We start from the raw sequence: 18971 nt of genomic DNA on the forward strand, positions 1-18971 counted from the left end.
TCAATATTTACGTTAATAAACACTAAGTTATATTTTAAAATCTAAAAGAGTTTACTGATTTGCTTATATTAATTTATTTCGGTATAGTGCATTTATAAACGAATAACTAACGTAATTTCAGGCTTTAGCTAGTGCAAACTTATAAACATTACACGTTAAAACGAAAAGCAAGTAGACTTATTATATGCTAGTTTCAACTAGAAAATAAAGGTACTGAACAATTTGAATTAAAAAATTTCCACGGCTGTTTTTAATTAGACTTTTACTTTCAGACAAAAATTCTTACGTAAGAAATACGTAAAAACACGAGTTTAAACAAACAAAAGAAAACATATCTTTCCAAGCAATATTACTTCACTGTTATTAATTACTTTTACTTTTATATCAGGAGAAACCCAGCCACTTGTTAAATAGTTATGGGCCTCTAAAGATTTATAAGCTTTCATTTGTGACAGGGTGTAGAAATTTGTTGTAAAAACCAAATAGTTTATAATGTCACCAAATTCTACTTTCGGCCACAACTCTTGATATACGACGAAGTCTGATAAACTGGCTTCGTATGGATCGCCTTGACATAACGAAATTTTCTCTTCGTACAGAGCTGCATTTCGTCCTGTTAGACTGCTAGAATAGCTTGCAAGAAAAGAATCTTTTTTAACTTAATCCATGATAATAGAACTGCAGTATTTTTGTACGTTTAAACTAAAAAAAGACGTCTTATAACAGACTACGTGCAAGCTAAGCGAGCGAAAACTACCACAAAAATGGCGAATGGGCGGAGCAAACGTGTGTTTTATCACGTGACATGCGACCTTGAAATCCCTCTATATTCTACCCGGTTATGCAGAAGCGGTGACGGGAGGAAAATAAAGGTAAAACGAAGAAATTAAAGTCGTATAAGTTTACAATACAAAAATTACTTAATTTTTCAAAGTAAAAGGGTGGTCCTTATCCTGGAGATGCAAAGCAGACCGCAAGGTCTGGCCCGGCCCGGATTCGATCCTGGGTCCCGGAGCGGCAAGCCCGCCGCCCGTTATATTTGCGGATGTCGGTTCGTTCCGCATTGTGTTCGTGCCCGGGCGCGGCAGAAAGAATCGTATAATCCGGTAACGAGAAACGAGCGGAGCGCTTGGCCTCGTTTCTTTATGCAGCGAGAGTATAGTGAAATGACGGCACGAGCAGTGTTGGCCAATTAGAAACCAGTTTCAGTGTGTTCGCTGTAAAGCGCTTCTCGAGCGCTGCATAAAAAAACGCGGCACTTCAGATATTTCGATGCTGGAAAGGCGGAATTCCCACAGGCACCGGAAACCTTCCGAGCAGAAGCGGAAATATTTCTCCCGGACCCAATACGATTTTCCCGAGTGTTTTATCGTAGTCGGCGCGGCTAATTAAAATCCATCGAAAAACGAAAACGACCGCTAGGGAGCGGCGAGCGACGATGGAAGAGAGAAAGCGTGTTGGTAGAGAAATGAATCGCGATTGGGGCAGGAAGTCTTTTCTTTTGCCTTTCTCGTCTTTTCGCTTGGATTCCGGTCTCATTCCCGGCGTGCACGCCGTCGGGATGGCAGTGGGCAGCGAAGTGGGCTCTAAGCACGGTGGCAACCTGTACCAGTGCTCGGACGGCGAAACGGGAACGGATCGTCTCCGCATGATGTTTAGCTTCACGTATGTATGCCGGGCGCCGGCTTACCGATATTCCACGAAGAACGAAAACTTTTGCCCTTAGTAGGACAATTGTCCGATCGGAACGAGAAACGAAGACGTAATTTTTCATCTGCGTGTTAAAACTTTGTGAATGCCAGTGCCGATGTTTGTAATACAGGGGTCCGAGAAAGATCTTTATCATTCTAAACATTAATAATAAAAATACTAACAGGTGAAATGAAATGCAGTTTGCTGCAAAAGAATGAAGATATCTAAGAGTTTTTTCTGGTATCAATTTCCTGAGGTAGACAGATTGATTGGTCATGGAGGACCCATATCTTGGACTCTGCAATCACCCGACATAACTCCACTGGATTTCTTTTTTTTGGGTTATGTTAAAGACAGGGTTTATCAAACACCTGTTTCTGATATATCCGTTTTAAAGGAAAGGATACAATTCACGTACAGTATGTGAGCTCTGTTAGTACAGTAGCATGAACAATGGCGAGTCTGCTCGATTTCCTTCCAAGTGTTTTTTTAACATTTGCGGTGTAACAGTGAGGATTGATAATTGTATCTTTTTCTTTAAAATGGATATATCAGAAACAGGTGTTTGATAAAGCCTGTCTCTAACATAACCCAAAAAAAAAGAAATCCAGTGGAGTTATGTCGGGTGATTGCAGAGTCCAAGATATGGGCCCTCCATGACCAATCAATTTGGCAATTGATACCAGAAAAAACTCTTAGATGTCTTCATTCTTCTGCAGCAAACTGCATTTCATTTCACCTGTTAGTATTTTTATTATTAATGTTTAGAATGATAAAGATCTTTCTTAGACACCCTGTATAACCGAAAACTGTTCTATTAGGTTCTGGTTAATGCTGGTTATCTCTGCGGTAATGGTGGCATTCGAAAAAATCTTGCCGAATTACCTTCGTTGGTGTTTCCACTGCCTTGCTTGGTAGTATCCAGAAGTAGACCAGTTTTGATGCTAAGTGTATCTGTGATATTTTTCTTTCTTGCCCGTACTGACTCTTTCTGTTCAGTCTTGCATACTTGCTGTCTTTTGATATCTGTTTGATGCACTGTGCCGAGGATGCTTTCTGGTCATCTTGTGCGATGACTGAGAGTTGACGAGCCGAATGAAAAAGTTTCTTTGTTACGTCATCTCCTTTAAATGTTAGGTGGATCGTTTGTTTGGCCGGATGTGTTGCTATATATGTCATGCTTTCGGGTCGACTTATTTGATGTTAAAGTGTTACAGACCTTGTGGTTTCCGTCAACTTGCAATTTACCTTTAAAGTAAAATTCTTTATATATATATATATGTCTGTTAAAAAAGTATAGGAACACCATAAATTTTGTTTTTTCAAAATTTATTTTGAAATTATTACTGGAAATATTATTAATTCTTTTTTATTATTATTTTATCAGGTTTTTTTACATTTCATAAAGCAGCATAAATTTTTTTTTCACAAATATTCATTTTTTGATGTGTTGAAAAAGTATAGGTATACCACCTAGAAGTCTCTTAAAAATTAATTTATCATAATAATAGTTAAAAATATTACCACTACATTAGAAGTCATCATTTTTAGTTGTCCTGGTGGCTTTTTTGAATGTTTTATTTAATGTTATATAAACATTCTCAACAATGCCTTGTGGAACTTTACTTTGGGAGGAAGAAATACGTAAAATTTATTATTTGAGTGATTCGGGCAAGTCTCTGAGGCAAATTGCTGCAGCTGTAAATAGATCTACAAATGTGCTATTCAAAATGTTTTGCAACAAGGTAAAAATTATGGGCAAAAAAGGAAGTCAGGACAGCCTAAATGTTTCATTCAAGAATGAGAGACAAGTTTTGAAGCTTATAACTAATAAAAACATGTCAACAAGGCAAACTGCTGCTGAATTACCAGTCGATGTATCTTGTGCGACTATTTGGAGAATTTTTAAAAAATAATAACAATGTAAAATATTTTAAAATGAAGTTGAAACTACCTTTAAATGCCAAACACAAATCAATGGGTTTAAACTGGGCTAAAGACAAAATGGGATGGACTGAATAATGGCAAGAAATAATGTTTAGTGATGATAAGAAGTGTAATTTAGATGGCCCTGATGGGTTTTCATATTATTGGCATGATTTAAGAAGAGAAAGCAGAGTTAAAATAAATAAGCCAGCAACAAGAGGTTGGGTCTGCAATGATTTAGAGTAGTTTTGGAGTTAAATGGGATGGATGAAGAGGTAAAACTGATTTAGTATCTGTTGACAAAAATATGATTACATTTAGTGCATTAATTGGAGGTCATAAATGGTTGTTTCAGCAAGATAATGCTCCCATTCATGCCTCAATGTCAACAAAGAATTTGTTTAAAAAAGAAAAATATTGATGTAATTGACTGGACTTCACGTGCTTCAGATTTAAATCCCATTGAAAATTTATGGAGGATTTTAGCAGTCATTGTTTATCAAAATGGGAAACAATATGAATCTGTAAATCAATTGAAAATTGCAATAATGGATGCAAGGGATGAAATTAAGGACAAACAATTAAAAAAATTAATAAATTCCATGCCTAACAGAATTTTTCAAGTAATTGTAGCCAAAGGGATGAAACCAAATATTAAAAGTGTTTAAAATATATTTAAAAATTATTTATATGTTATTTTAGAAAGTGTACCTATACTTTTGTAACAAGTAAAAAGTGAAAACTGTAATAACTTATATTATTATTAAAACATAAATAGCTTGAAAATGATATTTTTGTAATTGTTTTAAAACATATAAAACTGTTTTCTATAAAAAAATTTAAATAAATTTTGAAGTTACATAATTTGTGGTGTTCCTATACTTTTGTATATTGTATATACTTTTATATATATTGTATCTCTTGAATCTAGTTTTCCATATGAGTAAATTCGTACAGACTTTCCTCGTCAGATTCTTTTGCCTGGTGAAAATGAATCAGTCCACGATATGCGGTTGAACTCTGTCTGAGATTTTGTCATAAAATTACCCTTTTCTCGTTTTTGTCATTAGCAAAAGTTTGTATGCCCTTTCTCAGAAAAGTTCCGGGATAAAGCTCGTAAAAAATAGAAATTACAATTACTGAGTAATGATCCTAGCTCCTGTCAAAGTGGTCCCCTTGGCTATCTATACACAATAGTCGACCTTTCTGGAGGTCTTGGAAGCTGGCGGAGAAAGCTTAGAGTGTGATGCTTGTTGGTTTGTTTGTCATGGCCTGTTTAATGTCTGCTGTATCTTGACAAAAAGTTGCTTTCAGTTTCTTTTTTGCTGGCAGAAATGAGAAAAAATCAACAGGTAAAAGGTTGGACAAATGTGGAGGATGTGGTGTGGCAGTGATGGAATGTTTGGCTGGATACTCGTGAACAGATAAAGCGGCGAGGGGTCTTGCGTTGGCATATGGTGAGAACTGCTCTTGAGCGTCCCGCAAATCAGGATGGTAATGCCGAATTGCTTGCCACAAACTTTTTGGGACCTCAAAGTAATGAGTTTGGTTTGCTGTTTGACCTCAAGAACATACTTGTGGTGCACTGATCCTTTATGATTGAAGAATGTGATTGATGTCTTTGTTTTCGAAGGTTGTCGTTTGACTTTTTTTGTGGCCAGTGATTCACGACTCTGTCGTTCGGCACTTTGACGCTTCATTTGAGGGTCATACCGGTAGTGCCAACTTTCGTTCCCTGCAATGATCTTTGATGCAAGTGTGGGATTATGTCTGGTTCTGTTTGATAGTTCGACAGCAATTGTTCATCTGTGACCTTTCTGTTTGGCTGTCGATGCTCAAGGGGTGATTTTTGCATTAAGTTTCTGTTTCCTTAAATCTTCAAGTAAAATCTTATGACGTGTGTCATGATTCAAATTTGGTTCTTCTGATAGAGTATGCACGGTTACACGATGGTCTTCTTGCAGTAACAACAGCCTTATGCGCTTTGTGTTTGCATCGCTATGTGCCAAAGACAGGCGACTGGCTCCGGGATCATCTAGCACCGAATCTCTGTCTTCGCAAAACCTTTTGTGCCACTCAAAAGCACAGCTTCTTGAAAGTGCCTCGCTCACCTGCACCTGCTTAATTGTGTTCTATGTTTTGGTAGGGGTTTTCCTGAGCTTAACGCAGAACTTAATGTTTGCTGTTTGCTCACAGTCTGCATCCATTGTGTCATTCCAATTATTGCAACAACAATGCAAACAGTGTGTTGCTAAGCACAGTCCTGCCACTGAGCAAGTTTGCGCAGAAACATTTCGAAAAACATGTCGAGTAAGAACACATACTGGGTGACATTAAAATAGCAATTTATTGTTTTTTATTATTGCAGGTACAGAAATAAAAAAATTGTCCTGGAACTTTTCTTTATGTGCACTGAAGATGTAATTATATTAACGTCTTTGAAATTTTCTTCCAAAGTTCTGTTTGTGCCTGTGGCCAATTATATGCTTTTATCAATCTCATCTCTGGTTTTGGAGATTGTGTGATACTTTTTACTAAATTAGCTGTCTCTCTTTTTCCAGATAATTTTAATTTTACCTTGTCAGCATGAGTAATTTCATTTGAGTTTTGATCATTAACAATTTCTCAAATTTCTCTTGTTTTTTCTCTTGGTCTGGTTTTCAAAAATCCCTTTTGGGATGTCTCATTATTTGTTTTTTGGGGTTGCATGGCAAGCACTAATTTGTGACAAATGTACATTTTAGATGATTATTTAATTGTTGAGCCATAAATGATTTTTTGTCAAAAAATGTTTGATATTTCAATTACGTCTCTTCCATCTTTGACCTAGATCAATGGATAAAGAAGAAATGATTCAATGTAACACATTTTCCATAACTTGATTGGATTTGTTAAATTAAACTTTTCTTTAATGTAGTCTATAATAATAATTTGTAATTTGGATGACCCACTTATCATTTTATCTTTTTCTCTTAGTTTTTCAAAAAAGTTCCCTCCTGATAACTACAAACTAATGCCCTGTGAAACAAATTCTACTCATTTAAAATAAAGTGTAAAAATCCCTTTGGTTTGCAATTATTTTATACAAAATCTCACCATTGACTGTTATTACTAAAATATAAATATTAAAATACGTACTTGGCGATTACTATCTATCTTTATATTGAAAAAATCACTCAAAACAATTATTCAAAACAGGTCCGAACATGACACTAACGTTATGCTTCCAACAAGATATAAAACTTATGCTTATCTTTTGTTAACAAAGTCATGGTGCATATTTTTAAAATTATTGATATCAGTTGACTGGCTGGAATGTTGTTTCTTAATTCATAAACATGTAAGAGTCATTTTCATTTTTGCATTTTTTTACTTTTGTCCTCCTAGTTTTTTATTATGACCCACCGGCCTGGATCAAACGATAAAGAATGGTTGCTCTGACCAAAATTGGTTCTCGAAGTTTGAGATTATTACCAACCCAATTAAACTTATTAGTTAATAAACATAAGTTTTGTAAATGTTTTTTAAACTACTTTGTTAAAAATTGATCTCTAGTTTTGTAATTATTATTTTTTTAATTTCTTTGTAAAGAATAAACCCAAAAATAATGATAAAATAAAACCTATGTAAAAAGCCTTACGTGAGTTGTTTGTCATTGGTACACTGTGTGTGTTGAGGATATCTGGAGGCATGATCGAGTTGGATTCCAGGCGTAAGATGTGAATAATTATAGTTATCGAAGTTGTAAGCCGTGCCTGCCGGTGGTCGAGTAAACGAAACCAGTAGTTAATTGTGGGTTTTCACCCAATTGACGGGCTAACTGTGGTGTTTTCTGGGTTTTGTAGCCCTGCATTGTGACAACGATGCAGGGCTACAATTTTTAATTATATTTTTAATTTATTTTGCTTTAAATATATGCTTTGCACCTCAAATTAGTAGTGGCATGCTCCTGTACATCATACTTTGCCTGTTAGCAAGAGAGTTGTGCTGGTCATTTTTCTGACACCTTTTTGGAAAATTTTCGAATCAGAATAACCTCGGGGTCTCTTGCCCCTAAGGTTTCATATCTGATCTTGTTTTTTTCTGTGTAACTCCAAGATTAAGGAAAGATGGACAACTGTGGGAATTTATAAGTTAACAATTTTTTAATATTGCAGTCAAGTTACTACATATTATAATTGAAATGTTGTTCTTGTTAACAGTTTTTTAATGTCATTAATTTAGTTACTTTTTCAGTATTTAATATTATGATGATTGAATTTTATCTAATCTGGGTCTTTTTTTATAGAGATTCTGGAAGCATAAGTCCAGAAATACAGTTTATCAATAAAACCATAGCTGTAAGTTTGTTTGTTGGATCCTTTATTGGTGCCACTATATCATCTCGTAATGCCATAGAGACTGTGTTGAGGAAGTATCGGTCAAATGTGTATGTTCATCAGTTCGAAGCAAGAGTAAGAAGTTTATTTAAAAATCTTTAAATGTAAATTGTTTGTTAATAATTTTAAAATATATAAAATTACAACAATTATATTCAGAGAGACAGTCTAAAAACCTTTCACAGTGTTGTGTATGATAGAGAACCAACGAGAAACGTATACAACTCTGTGAAAGGTTTTTAGACTGTCTCTCTGTGTTATGCACTACAGTGTTAATAGAAGAAGTCGTTATTGAATTATATTCAAATAAATACTGAGAATTCTGTATTTTTAAAGCTAAAGTAATGAGGCCAAAGTCTTTCTCGATCAGATTTTAAATCAATAATTAAAGAATGGAAAATTCTGACATGTTTTATAAAAATCGAATATGCTTTTTAGAATACAAAACACAAATCGATCAATTTTGTTAATTTTTGTGCTTTCCTTTCAATATTGATATGCATTCAAAAGAATATATACCAGAGTTGGGCAAGCAAGAGTTCAGTGGTAGCTAAAATGTAGGTTTTGCAAAATGCATGGGAGCCGCAGTTCTGTACTGTCGTGGCGGATAGTATGGTAAGGTGCGCAATTTTATTATATAATATAAATATAATAAAAAACAGAAAATAACACTTTCAGCAAGAGCCGCATGTAGCTCTTGGAGCCGCATTTGCCCATGTCTGATTTATACAGTAAATATGAAAAAATTTACCAAGGATTTACAAACAGACTTATGTTCCTGAGTTATGTACTTGCTTTGCATTTTGATTTCACAATTTTTTTTTTATGTAAGAGGGAACTGGCAAATAACATAGTCAATGGTCTTTCTATTGCAAAGTTTATATGTGTATTAAATAAGTAAACAAACAAATTTAGTAATTATTTAAACTGTTACAGAATTATTTTCAAAAATCTTATTACTACATATAACTTGAAATGCAAATAAAATCTATTATCAATTATCTGTTATCTATTATTATTTATTATCAAATCTTGTATGTTTTTTTTTATTTTCATTACTGTATTGTAATGTACTGCACATGCAATACTTGGATGCATTTAAATATCTTGATTCTGTAGGGAGTAATTTAGTTGTCCCATATGGTATAAGGTCATCCACTTTTATTTAAAATGTTGTGAATTCCTGAATTCTGACTTGTTTACTTATGAGTTACAAACCATCCTATTTAATATGTTTATTTTACATATTCATAAATTACTGTTGAGTCGATTTTTCCATTTTTGATATAATTGTATATAGTTTTGTTGTGTCATTTGTTAAAAGTTGAACAACAGTTAATCTATTGCAGTGATTCTCAAACTTTATTGATCCACCGCCCCCTTTGTCCGTAAAGTTATACCCAATGCCCCCTAACTCATTTTCTCTTGTGTGAGAAAGGATTGGAAATATTCTTAGGAAAACTTTTCTATGAATCTCACACTTTGTGCCCTTACCGTACGTTGTTCTCAACATCTGGAAACCATTAAATGCAATGTTTCCTCTTATCCGTTTAACAGAGGAAAGAGAACAGCTGTCAGTGACCCCAACTTTTGCCTTTGGTCACCGTTCAGTACCCTGCCTCCAGTGCCCCCCTAGATTTACTCACCGCCCACTTTGAGAAACGCTGATCTATAGTAATACCAAACATGATAAGGTAAAGTAGATAATAGATAAATATTTAATTTCAGGATTTAACTTTACCAGGATTTAAATTTCAGGTTTTTTAACTTTAACATCTTCACCAGGCACATTGCAAACTTATAAAATACTTAAACAAGTTTAAGAAATTATTTATTGGATATATATAATAATAAATTATATATATAGAGAGGAAAGAGTTTTAATATGCAAACCTAATGACAATATGGAACCCCTCAATATTTGAAGAACAGTTTGGATTACAGTAGTGACAGTTAGTTTGCCTTAAGGGTTATAGAAGAGTAACTAGTTTTGTAATGATGGTTGAAGAAGTGTTTTTGTTTTTTATATATTTTCAATTATTTAACAGAACATACACAGCAAATAATTAGATTATACTAGTCTACATGATTTTCATAACAGATATGCCAGTAACTTTTTTATAATGTATTTTTCATGCTGAAACGGAAAGTGTGATCAGAAATGCTCTATCATGTCACGTTATTTAGTTATTTGACTTTAAGGGCAGTCAGATGTTCAATCCCAGCCCATGTAAAAATGGCAAACTTTGACTTGTTCCTCTTATGGTGGTGCACACTTTAATGTGTTTTTTATTTAATTTTTCAGTTGTAAATAAATTTTTAATTTAAAGTAAGGATTTTGTTGAAAAAATTCTTAAATTTAAAATTTCAATTTCAAAAGTCGACATTTCTACAGGTGACACATTTTTACATTTACAATTTTACAATTCAGTAGTTTCGGAGAAAAGGTAGTACATCCAGATATGAGTAAGGTTGCTGATGAAAGAACAGCTGTCTGATTGGTGCCAGTTTATAACCTATTTATTCTGGCAGCCACGCTTTAACCAATGAATCATTGACCATGAACAAAGAAGACACGTTATTGGTCTTTGAAAACGCGTTATCTCAGTGCAGCTCAAGACATTGGTGAGTGAAGTTGTGTGTGGTAATCTATGCTCAATTGCAGGTAAAATAAATTTGAAAATTTTTTTTCTTTTTTAAATTTTACCTCTACATTTATTGAAATATGTGGTGGCAAACACGTTTGTGTACAAATTCTCCGGATGTGTTTTGTTATGTATGTGGCGAATTGGCAACAAAGAGTTAGTGTAGGGCCATTTCAAAATTGATGAAAACTGCCTATGGACTTTATTTCGGATGTCCGCTCAGAGATCAAGACAAACAATGGGTGCTGCATTTAACGTGTATTAGGTGTTATGTCAAGCTCACGCAGTGGTTACAAGGGGAAAAGGAGCATTTGCCTTTTGCTATACCAATGAGTTAGCGAGAACATACAAATTATTATGATGACTGCTACTTCTGTTTAACAAAGGTCAGAGGTTTCTCTGCAAAAAATAAAAGTAATATTGTGCATCCAAATATTCCATTGGTTATCAGACCAGTTTTTCATGGAGAGAATTTACCTATTCCCACAGCCCCAGCTTCTTGGCAGGAGATTTCTGATTCTGAAGAGGATTGTTCTGATGCAGCGGCACAAGGTTCAAGAGACGAAGATTTTATATCAGAAAAATCAAATAGTGAACATCTCATTTCACAACTAATGGTTCAGTTCATGACTTGCATTTATCAAAACAGCAAGCAGAAGTGTTAGGTTCATGCTTAAATCAGTGGGATTTATTGCATAAGGATACCAAAGTTTCATTATTCAGACACAGAAATAAGGATTTAATGAAATATTTCACTATGGCAGATCAGTTGTGTTCCTGTTGTGATATAAATGGTTTGATGTCTGAGTTGAATATTCCTTACAAAGTTGATGATTGGTGGTTATTTATAGACTCACCAAAAATGAGCAATGCTACTGCATAATTCAAACAAGAATCCTTCTATACCAGTAGCGCATGCTGTTGGTTTGAAAGAAACATATGAAAATATGTCATTAAATTTTAAAAGCAGTCAATTATAGTGCTCACTTATGGTGTATTTGTGGCGACCTAAAAGTTGTTGGTCTTCTTCTTGGACTGCAAGATCAAGGTGGCTTTACAAAATACTGCTGCTTTTTTTATGTCTGTGGGACAGTCGTGCAACAAGTGAACATTATGTGGTTAAAGATTGGCCAAAAAGAGACACTTTCACTCCTGGGCAAAACAATTTTAAGTATGTTCCATTAGTCAACCCTCAGCAAGTAATTTTGCCCTCTTTACATATAAAATTGGGGTTGATAAAAAATTTTGTTAAAGCACTGAATAAAGAAGGACCAGGATTTGAACATGTAAGCCAAGTGTTTCCTAGGTTAAGTGAAGCTAAATTAAAGGAAGGAATATTCGTTGGACCTCAGATTAGAAAATTACTTAATGATGAAAATTTTGACATGAAGTTGAATAACGTAGAGCTAAAGGCATGGAAATCATTTAAGAATGTAGTCCATGGTTATCTTGGAAATAACAAAGCACAAAATAGTGATATTTTAGTAAAATATCTCCTGCTGAACTATAAAAATTTAGGCTACCGGATGTCCTTAAAAATTCATTTCTTGCATTCTCATCTGGACTTTTCCCCACCAAATTTGGGTGCAGTGAGTGATGAGCAGGGTGAACAGTTTCACCAGGACACATTGCAAATTGAGCAGTGTTACCAAGGAAGGTGGAACGAATCGATGATGAGTGACTATTACTGGTTTCTGCAAAGAGAAGATTTTACCCTACACCAAAGGAAGAAGTGATTATCCGACTCCAGTTGTAAAAAAATTTCAGGTACTTTTTATGCCTGATTTAGTTATGTTATACAACAGTTTTTTATGTAATCAGCAAAATAAAATATGAGTATTAGAAATTTATTTAGCATTGCATGAAATGCAATACACCAATAAACTTGGTCACTGTGGGAAATTTACTCTTTTCATTAATTTTTTGATGGTATATAATAAAAATGTGGTGGGTGATGGAGAAAAACTGGCTTCATTTTCAGATTCAGTGAACAAAAAAGAGTAAAATTCACTTATTGCTGTTTCTGTTCCGAAAAATTTTTTCAATTTGTAGAGTAGTGTTATCAAAACATACCTTATGTTGCCAAGATAATTTTATTGAAAACTAATGTTTTCAGCCTATTCCATAGGCCATCCTTAGGTTAAACTAGAGAATTGGAACATTGGGTTCCAAATACAGTTTAATTCAAAAATCAATGACAGAAAAATAATATATATAAATATAAATGAAAAACAAAATCATATATAATAATAAAAATAAAAATCTACTAATAATACCTTAAACAAACATTAATATAAATTATTAAGGTATGTTCATAAAACATGAAATTATAAACTAAGGCATGAATTAGGAGTTCATGGAAAACTTTTTTCCAGTTGATGGTAGGCCTTCTTTGTCTCTTGCAGTCATACGTGCCTCTTCCTGTTTGTTTTTGTAAATTTGAATTTTCTCAGCAGTCATTGCTAATGACCACTTAGAAAATTCAAATTTACAAAAGCTTATTTATTTTTAAATTTAAATATAAGTATTCTATTTTTGGAATGCAGATGTTCCAATTTTCTGGTTTAACATGTGAATGGTCTATGGAAAAGGCCAAAAATGTTAGTTTTCAATAAAATTATCTTGGCAACATAAGGTGTGTTTTGATAATCTATCTACAAATGTTTGGAAGGTATATAAAACCTCATTTGTTTTTGATTGGTCATGATTAACAGATAACTTCCAGAACCAGATGCTTTAACTATACATTATTTAACATCTTCACTTCTTCTTAAATAATCTTTATTTCTTTTCCGACACTGCGAAGCACAGTCGGGTAAAGTACAGAGTGGCCTTTTGGCTTATAAATAGCAAGATTCCGAAATTAAGAAAAACAGTTAGGTATAATGCCATGTTCTTGTGGCAAACAAACGACTTACAGAATCTGGGTTGTGAACCATTTTAAGTCACAACCCAACAGGTACAGCAAATTTTAACATCTTCACTTGTTTAAACATTTAGTCCTGGTTGTTTTGTTGTAGGTTTCAGTATTCTTTTAAAATGGTGACATTTTTAACATAGAATCTTATGGTGTTGGTAATATGGACCCAAGTTCCGTGTTACATAAAATGGGTTACCAACTAGTGGCAGAAAATGGCATCCAGATCCATTATCTCTACAAAGACAAGCTTGCAGAGAAAATAGACTATGTATGTGACTTTTCTAGATAGATGAAAAGAAAATCAAAATGAACATTCTCTCTCAATTTTTTTAGCATTATTTTAGTTAACTAAGAAAACAAAGTATTATGTAGGTCTAAGTTTAATGTAATAATTTTTTTTGATATAGAGAATACTTATTCAACATTTTGTGAGTATGTTGTAATTTTTTGTGCTTTAAAAAAATAATGTCCATATTACCAGTACCTTGTGGCTCATGACACTGTTTTGCTTTTTCTGATTATTTTTATATTAGCTTTCTTGTAAGTAGAAAATTGTGAATTTAAAATTAGAGATGCGTAGCCAATAGAATAAGAAAGCTAAGCATACCAAAAATTAGGTAAAAACATAGCTTGGACATCACGCCAACATATGTACTGTATATAAAGGAGAAGAATAAATTAACACAAAACTGCATTAAAGAGCTTTTAATTCTTTGCAAGTGCTTTTGACATTCCTATGAATGTTGTCTTCGGGCAATAACTTTAATTGAATGCTTTTTAGAACAAATTTTAAAGTACGGAAGCAAAATGGCATTAACTGAATGGAATACAAAACTTAGAACATAAAGTTTTAAAAACATTTTTAAAAATTTACACAGTGTCTACATGCGCATGCTTAGAGATATGGAGACAAACACATAAAAAGACATAGGGAAGGTGAAGATGAGCAGTTAATTAGTATTATTTATTTTGCTTGTACAGATTGACCCAAATGACAGGAAATTTGAGGGTAGGGGAGTTGCATGGGGACAATAATGTGGTGTAGAGTGTAGAGTGACTCCCAAATGAGCACTAGGCTCCTGTCACTGCAGTTCCTAAGCAATACAGATTGATCCCAAAACAGAATGTGGCAGTGCTGTAAGACTATTTTGGATAATTCAGCCCACTTCTCACTGCCACAGAATGTTGGTGTTCAGCTAATCAATAAGACAGCATTCTGGTGTTAGTCTCTATGTAGTAGGTGTGTGTCCCCATTGTTGTATTTTCTAATGTGACAGAGTATACTTTCAACCTTTCCAAGTTTGAAAATGCATCCCTATCATTGCAAACGAGTCTGCGTAGACTTGGGTGCAGAGAGGTGGGTAAATATAAGGGATTTTGTCTAAACATACAACAAATACTGGCTGGCAAGTGACAACAAAACAGTAGAGAAAGATAGACTTTGGTCCATTCCCTCGGGTTCCATAAATTGATGGTGAGGAAGAGCAACTTTTTGACCCTCTTTAGGACATGTTTGTACTTGGCGGTACACATTGCTGAATGGATGGAATCAAGTTAATGTTGGTAATAACTTGAATAGAGAGTGTTAGGGAAGCCGTTCTGATAATGGTCGCTATGGCCACATTGATGTATTGTGGAGGTTGGAATGCTGTGGTAGGGAGTATAGGGGGAATGATGCCTAATTTGTGAAATACAGAGAAGACCCAACCCCCTGGGATCTGGAGATGTCTAAATCTAAAAACGAGATTTTTCTTTTGGTCTCTTTTTCCGAGGTGAATTTGATGGAGGAGTATACACTAGCAAGACATTGTTCTTGTAGAGAATCCAGCCTGCATTCACAGATTCCCTCCCACTGGTTCGTCGTACAGAATTGAAACAGTCAAATAAAATATTTTTGAACGCCACCACTTCTCCCTTCACCCACTCTACTCTCACCTCTACTCCAACTCTCTTTTTTCCATACGCTACTGGTCTCCCATTTTTCCTGCTTTTTCTCCCCCTTTTTTTTATAACCCTTTGTCTACCTTAGTTAATTACTTTTACAGCTGCTTGTAAAGAGATTGAACATGGGCCGACAAAACCGCAGTCGGAGGGAAAGAGCAGGTCCAATATCACTACAGTTTTAAAGCTAGAAAGGTGTCCTCAGTGTCTTGCCATGCCAATAGGATGTCATCCATGTACTGTACCTCAGATATAATAATGGGTAAGATATGGTGAGTGGAAACTGAAAAACTCTGTGTTCAACATGCCTCATAACAAATTCTGTTAAGACAGCAGACAACAGCAAACTTGTTGGGACATCCTGTTTTTGGAGATATATCTTCTTGTTAAAATGGAAGTAATTGTGAAAGCTGCAAATTTACGCATTTGACAGAACTTCCAATTTGTCAGAAATTGTAACAAATCCAACAGAAGAATGTGCCGGGTGAGAAATTAGATCATCATCACCGTTTTGATAAGAATCTGATGGGAAAATTGACACAAGTGCCAACTCAGTGCTGTTGTGTCAACTTTTGACGGTCATGTGACCCCCTTTTTCATGTTAAGGAGATAAAAAGTGAGAGTCACTGGAACTCGGGGAGAGTGATTCAACGGGAAGTTATATCGGGACATCGTGCGCATCCCGTCTCCCGGGCCTCCATACGTTGGACTGGACCCAAGAAGAGGAGAAGACACCCGTTGGAAGAACATCCACGACAATGACCCTTCCATACAACGAAGTCTGTCGAATTGACTCTCCACTATGCATAATAGAGGTATTTAGGGGGGCTAGAAACTTGTAAACTTTCTCTGTGAGCAAACCTTTAGAAATAGAACGAGCACACGTTTTGCAAGCAACATAGAACTATCTGGCTCTCCTCCCGATAGGAGTATTTAATCGCATATTTAACCACATGTATTTAACCTGTATATCTTACCTTTAGTTATAGAATAAATGCTGTTGTTATGTTAAGACCTGTCTCCTGTCAGTCAAAGGACACCTGTCAACTTACTTATGATCTCCCCACTCATGTTTTGCCCTCCTAGCCATCCAACAACACCATGCAGATTAAGTGGTCAGGAAGGGATTAACCCCTGACCCCCTGCTTATCTCACATAATTATGCTCCATGATGAAGAACAAAGCTTCACAAATCTCCAGAACTTGTTGTGCAGTGAAACCTTCATTGATAAGTAATGAGTTAGCATGCATAACTACATCAAAGTGAGGCACAGAGGGATATAATGCAACCACATCCATTTTATAGAAGTTGTATGCACTTGGGGGCAAAGCACCAAGTGTTCCAGTTATGGCTGCTTTAGCTGTGATGGACAAAGATGTGACACAAGAGGAAGGACGAGGAAGCCCACCAAGCAGCTTGACAAGTGCTTTTTCTAGATCACCAAACTACGGCCCAAGGGCTGGATCCAGCCCACGAGATCAGTTTATCCGGCCCATTGCTGCATTGTGCCACAAATGAGCTAAAATATAATTATTTATATGGAAATATCATAAACTTACTATATGTAAAAAATTAAAATAAGTGTAAGTATAAATGCCAGAAGTGGTCCAATCTCATTTTTTCATCTGACAATAATATAATTCTTAGGAAAATCAGCAAAATAAAAAAATTTGGCAACTTTTTGTGACTTTGGATATCAGAGCACTTTTTGTGTAAGTGCCTGCAATGAAGTTTCTAAAAAAGTAATTACAAGTTTGCTGCAATGATCATGTTTATATAAATATGTTGGTTGTCTTTATTTTTTGTGTATTCAGTGTATTATATTGAACAAATGGTTATGTGGCCCATGCTTGTCATTTTGTCAGTTATCTGGCCAGCTGTGGAAAAGTTTGGTAATCCTCTGTTCTAGGTAGCAGGTAGGGTGGGACCTTTTGTTGACCAGTGGTTTCAAGGGCCAGCCTGTTTTGTGTGTCTTAGCTTCAAAGAATAGTCTGGGGCAAGCAACATTGGTGGGAGGATCCAAGCACCTTGAAAGAACCTTAGTTAGTTTCGGAAGAGTCCACTATTTTCCTTGTCTTCTTTAAGACAGCTGGAGTTGGATCCTCTCATAAAATCACGGTGTGAGACTGGTCCAGGAACTTGGTAGCTCTGTGAAGAAAGACCTCCTCCTTGCACAGAACGAACCTTTTATTCTTGTCTGAGACTAAGAGTCTTGTATTGGCAGCAGACAAGTAATGAGTTATAGTTTGACCGCTTGCTCGATTCCTGGCACTGATGGAAGTTTGCTTCACAGTGACAAGTGTCAACAAAAGTAACACCTGTGCTGTGAGGGGGGATGAACTTAGGTACCTCACTGTAACATCTAGCAAATGTTGGAAGGGATAGGCTCCCCTGTGTAGTTATAGAAGGGAACTGGCAACACCTTATTGTGTTGTTTATGTGTAGACCAAAGGAGTCACTGGAATTTCTTATCTAGTTTTGCACTTGTGCAAAGCCTGAGGCAATGCTGTGCAATTTTCTGAGCTGATCATAGAGAGACACTGAGTCACAGAATTTGGAGAAGCATAGATGAGCCACATACTTAAAATAATGTGGATGACATTACTCATTATTTTCCAAAATTAGGAATTTATTCGCACTAATCAGTAAATTGAAACAAAGAATTTTCAAGTATATAATTGACCTGCAAGAACTAGGATTCAGACTCATTGTAATCCAAATTCAATGCCTTGCATGAAAATTAGCAGAACAAACATTCCTTCAATAGAGAACATCAAATGGCTGGTGAATGGTGGTCACACGATTTCAAGAATCATTATGGGTTGACAGTTTGTTCCAGAAAATATTGCAGCATCTGGGGACCTATTCTGAGTTGTAGCATTAAGCTAATGAATATGATAAAAACCAATTTCTATTGGAACTATGTGATTGGCATCTAATCAATCGTGAATATGCTATTCTGAACCATATGTTTTGTTTTCAGTTCTGATAGCCAGATATGATAACTGAGCTTTTCTTTTCAATCACTTTTGAGCTGCCATTAGGAACATAACAAAAGTAAAAAGTACTGTACCTGGTGACTTTAGGTGTTATTAGGTGTAATTATTAGTGACAATATTACTTCACGAACAATTGGAGACATTACTTCATTATGTTTTAGCCATTTCTTGCTTTCCTCGATGTGAACCCATGTATTTCTGTCTTCTGCGTCACTCTGTATTTTTTGCACTTTGAAGAAAGTCTGCCATCTGCAGAACTCTTTGTGTGTCATCATAAGCATCTTTAGATTGGGCTGGGATTTTATCCACATTAGGGATGATGTTTCTGCTCATACCTTGGTGAAGTTTAGTGCTAACATAGGTCCATATTAGCAAGCTTTAATTATACCATTTGGTAGGTTAATGTGATCACATTAACCTACCAAACTGTATAATTGAAGCTTTCTATCAGATTAATAGAGGCCAGAT

At 35.1% G+C, this 18971-nt stretch overlaps 1 protein-coding gene across 1 annotated transcript in view; it reads left to right on the forward strand.

The window, feature by feature from the left end:
* The first annotated feature begins 1423 nt into the window (after window positions 1–1423).
* Window positions 1424–18971, forward strand: part of 140up (RPII140-upstream gene protein) — a 50018-nt gene continuing 32470 nt past the window's right edge. Inside the window, exons 1-2 of the mRNA XM_067270768.1 lie at window positions 1424–1665; window positions 7907–8072. Coding sequence (XP_067126869.1) covers window positions 1439–1665; window positions 7907–8072 — 393 coding nt within the window. The 5' untranslated portion in view covers window positions 1424–1438. The remainder of the gene's footprint in view (window positions 1666–7906; window positions 8073–18971) is intronic.

This window comes from Centruroides vittatus, unplaced genomic scaffold, assembly GCF_030686945.1.
Source record: "Centruroides vittatus isolate TY-2023 unplaced genomic scaffold, ASM3068694v2 contig_377, whole genome shotgun sequence".
NCBI classification, from domain to species: Eukaryota; Metazoa; Arthropoda; class Arachnida; order Scorpiones; family Buthidae; genus Centruroides; species Centruroides vittatus.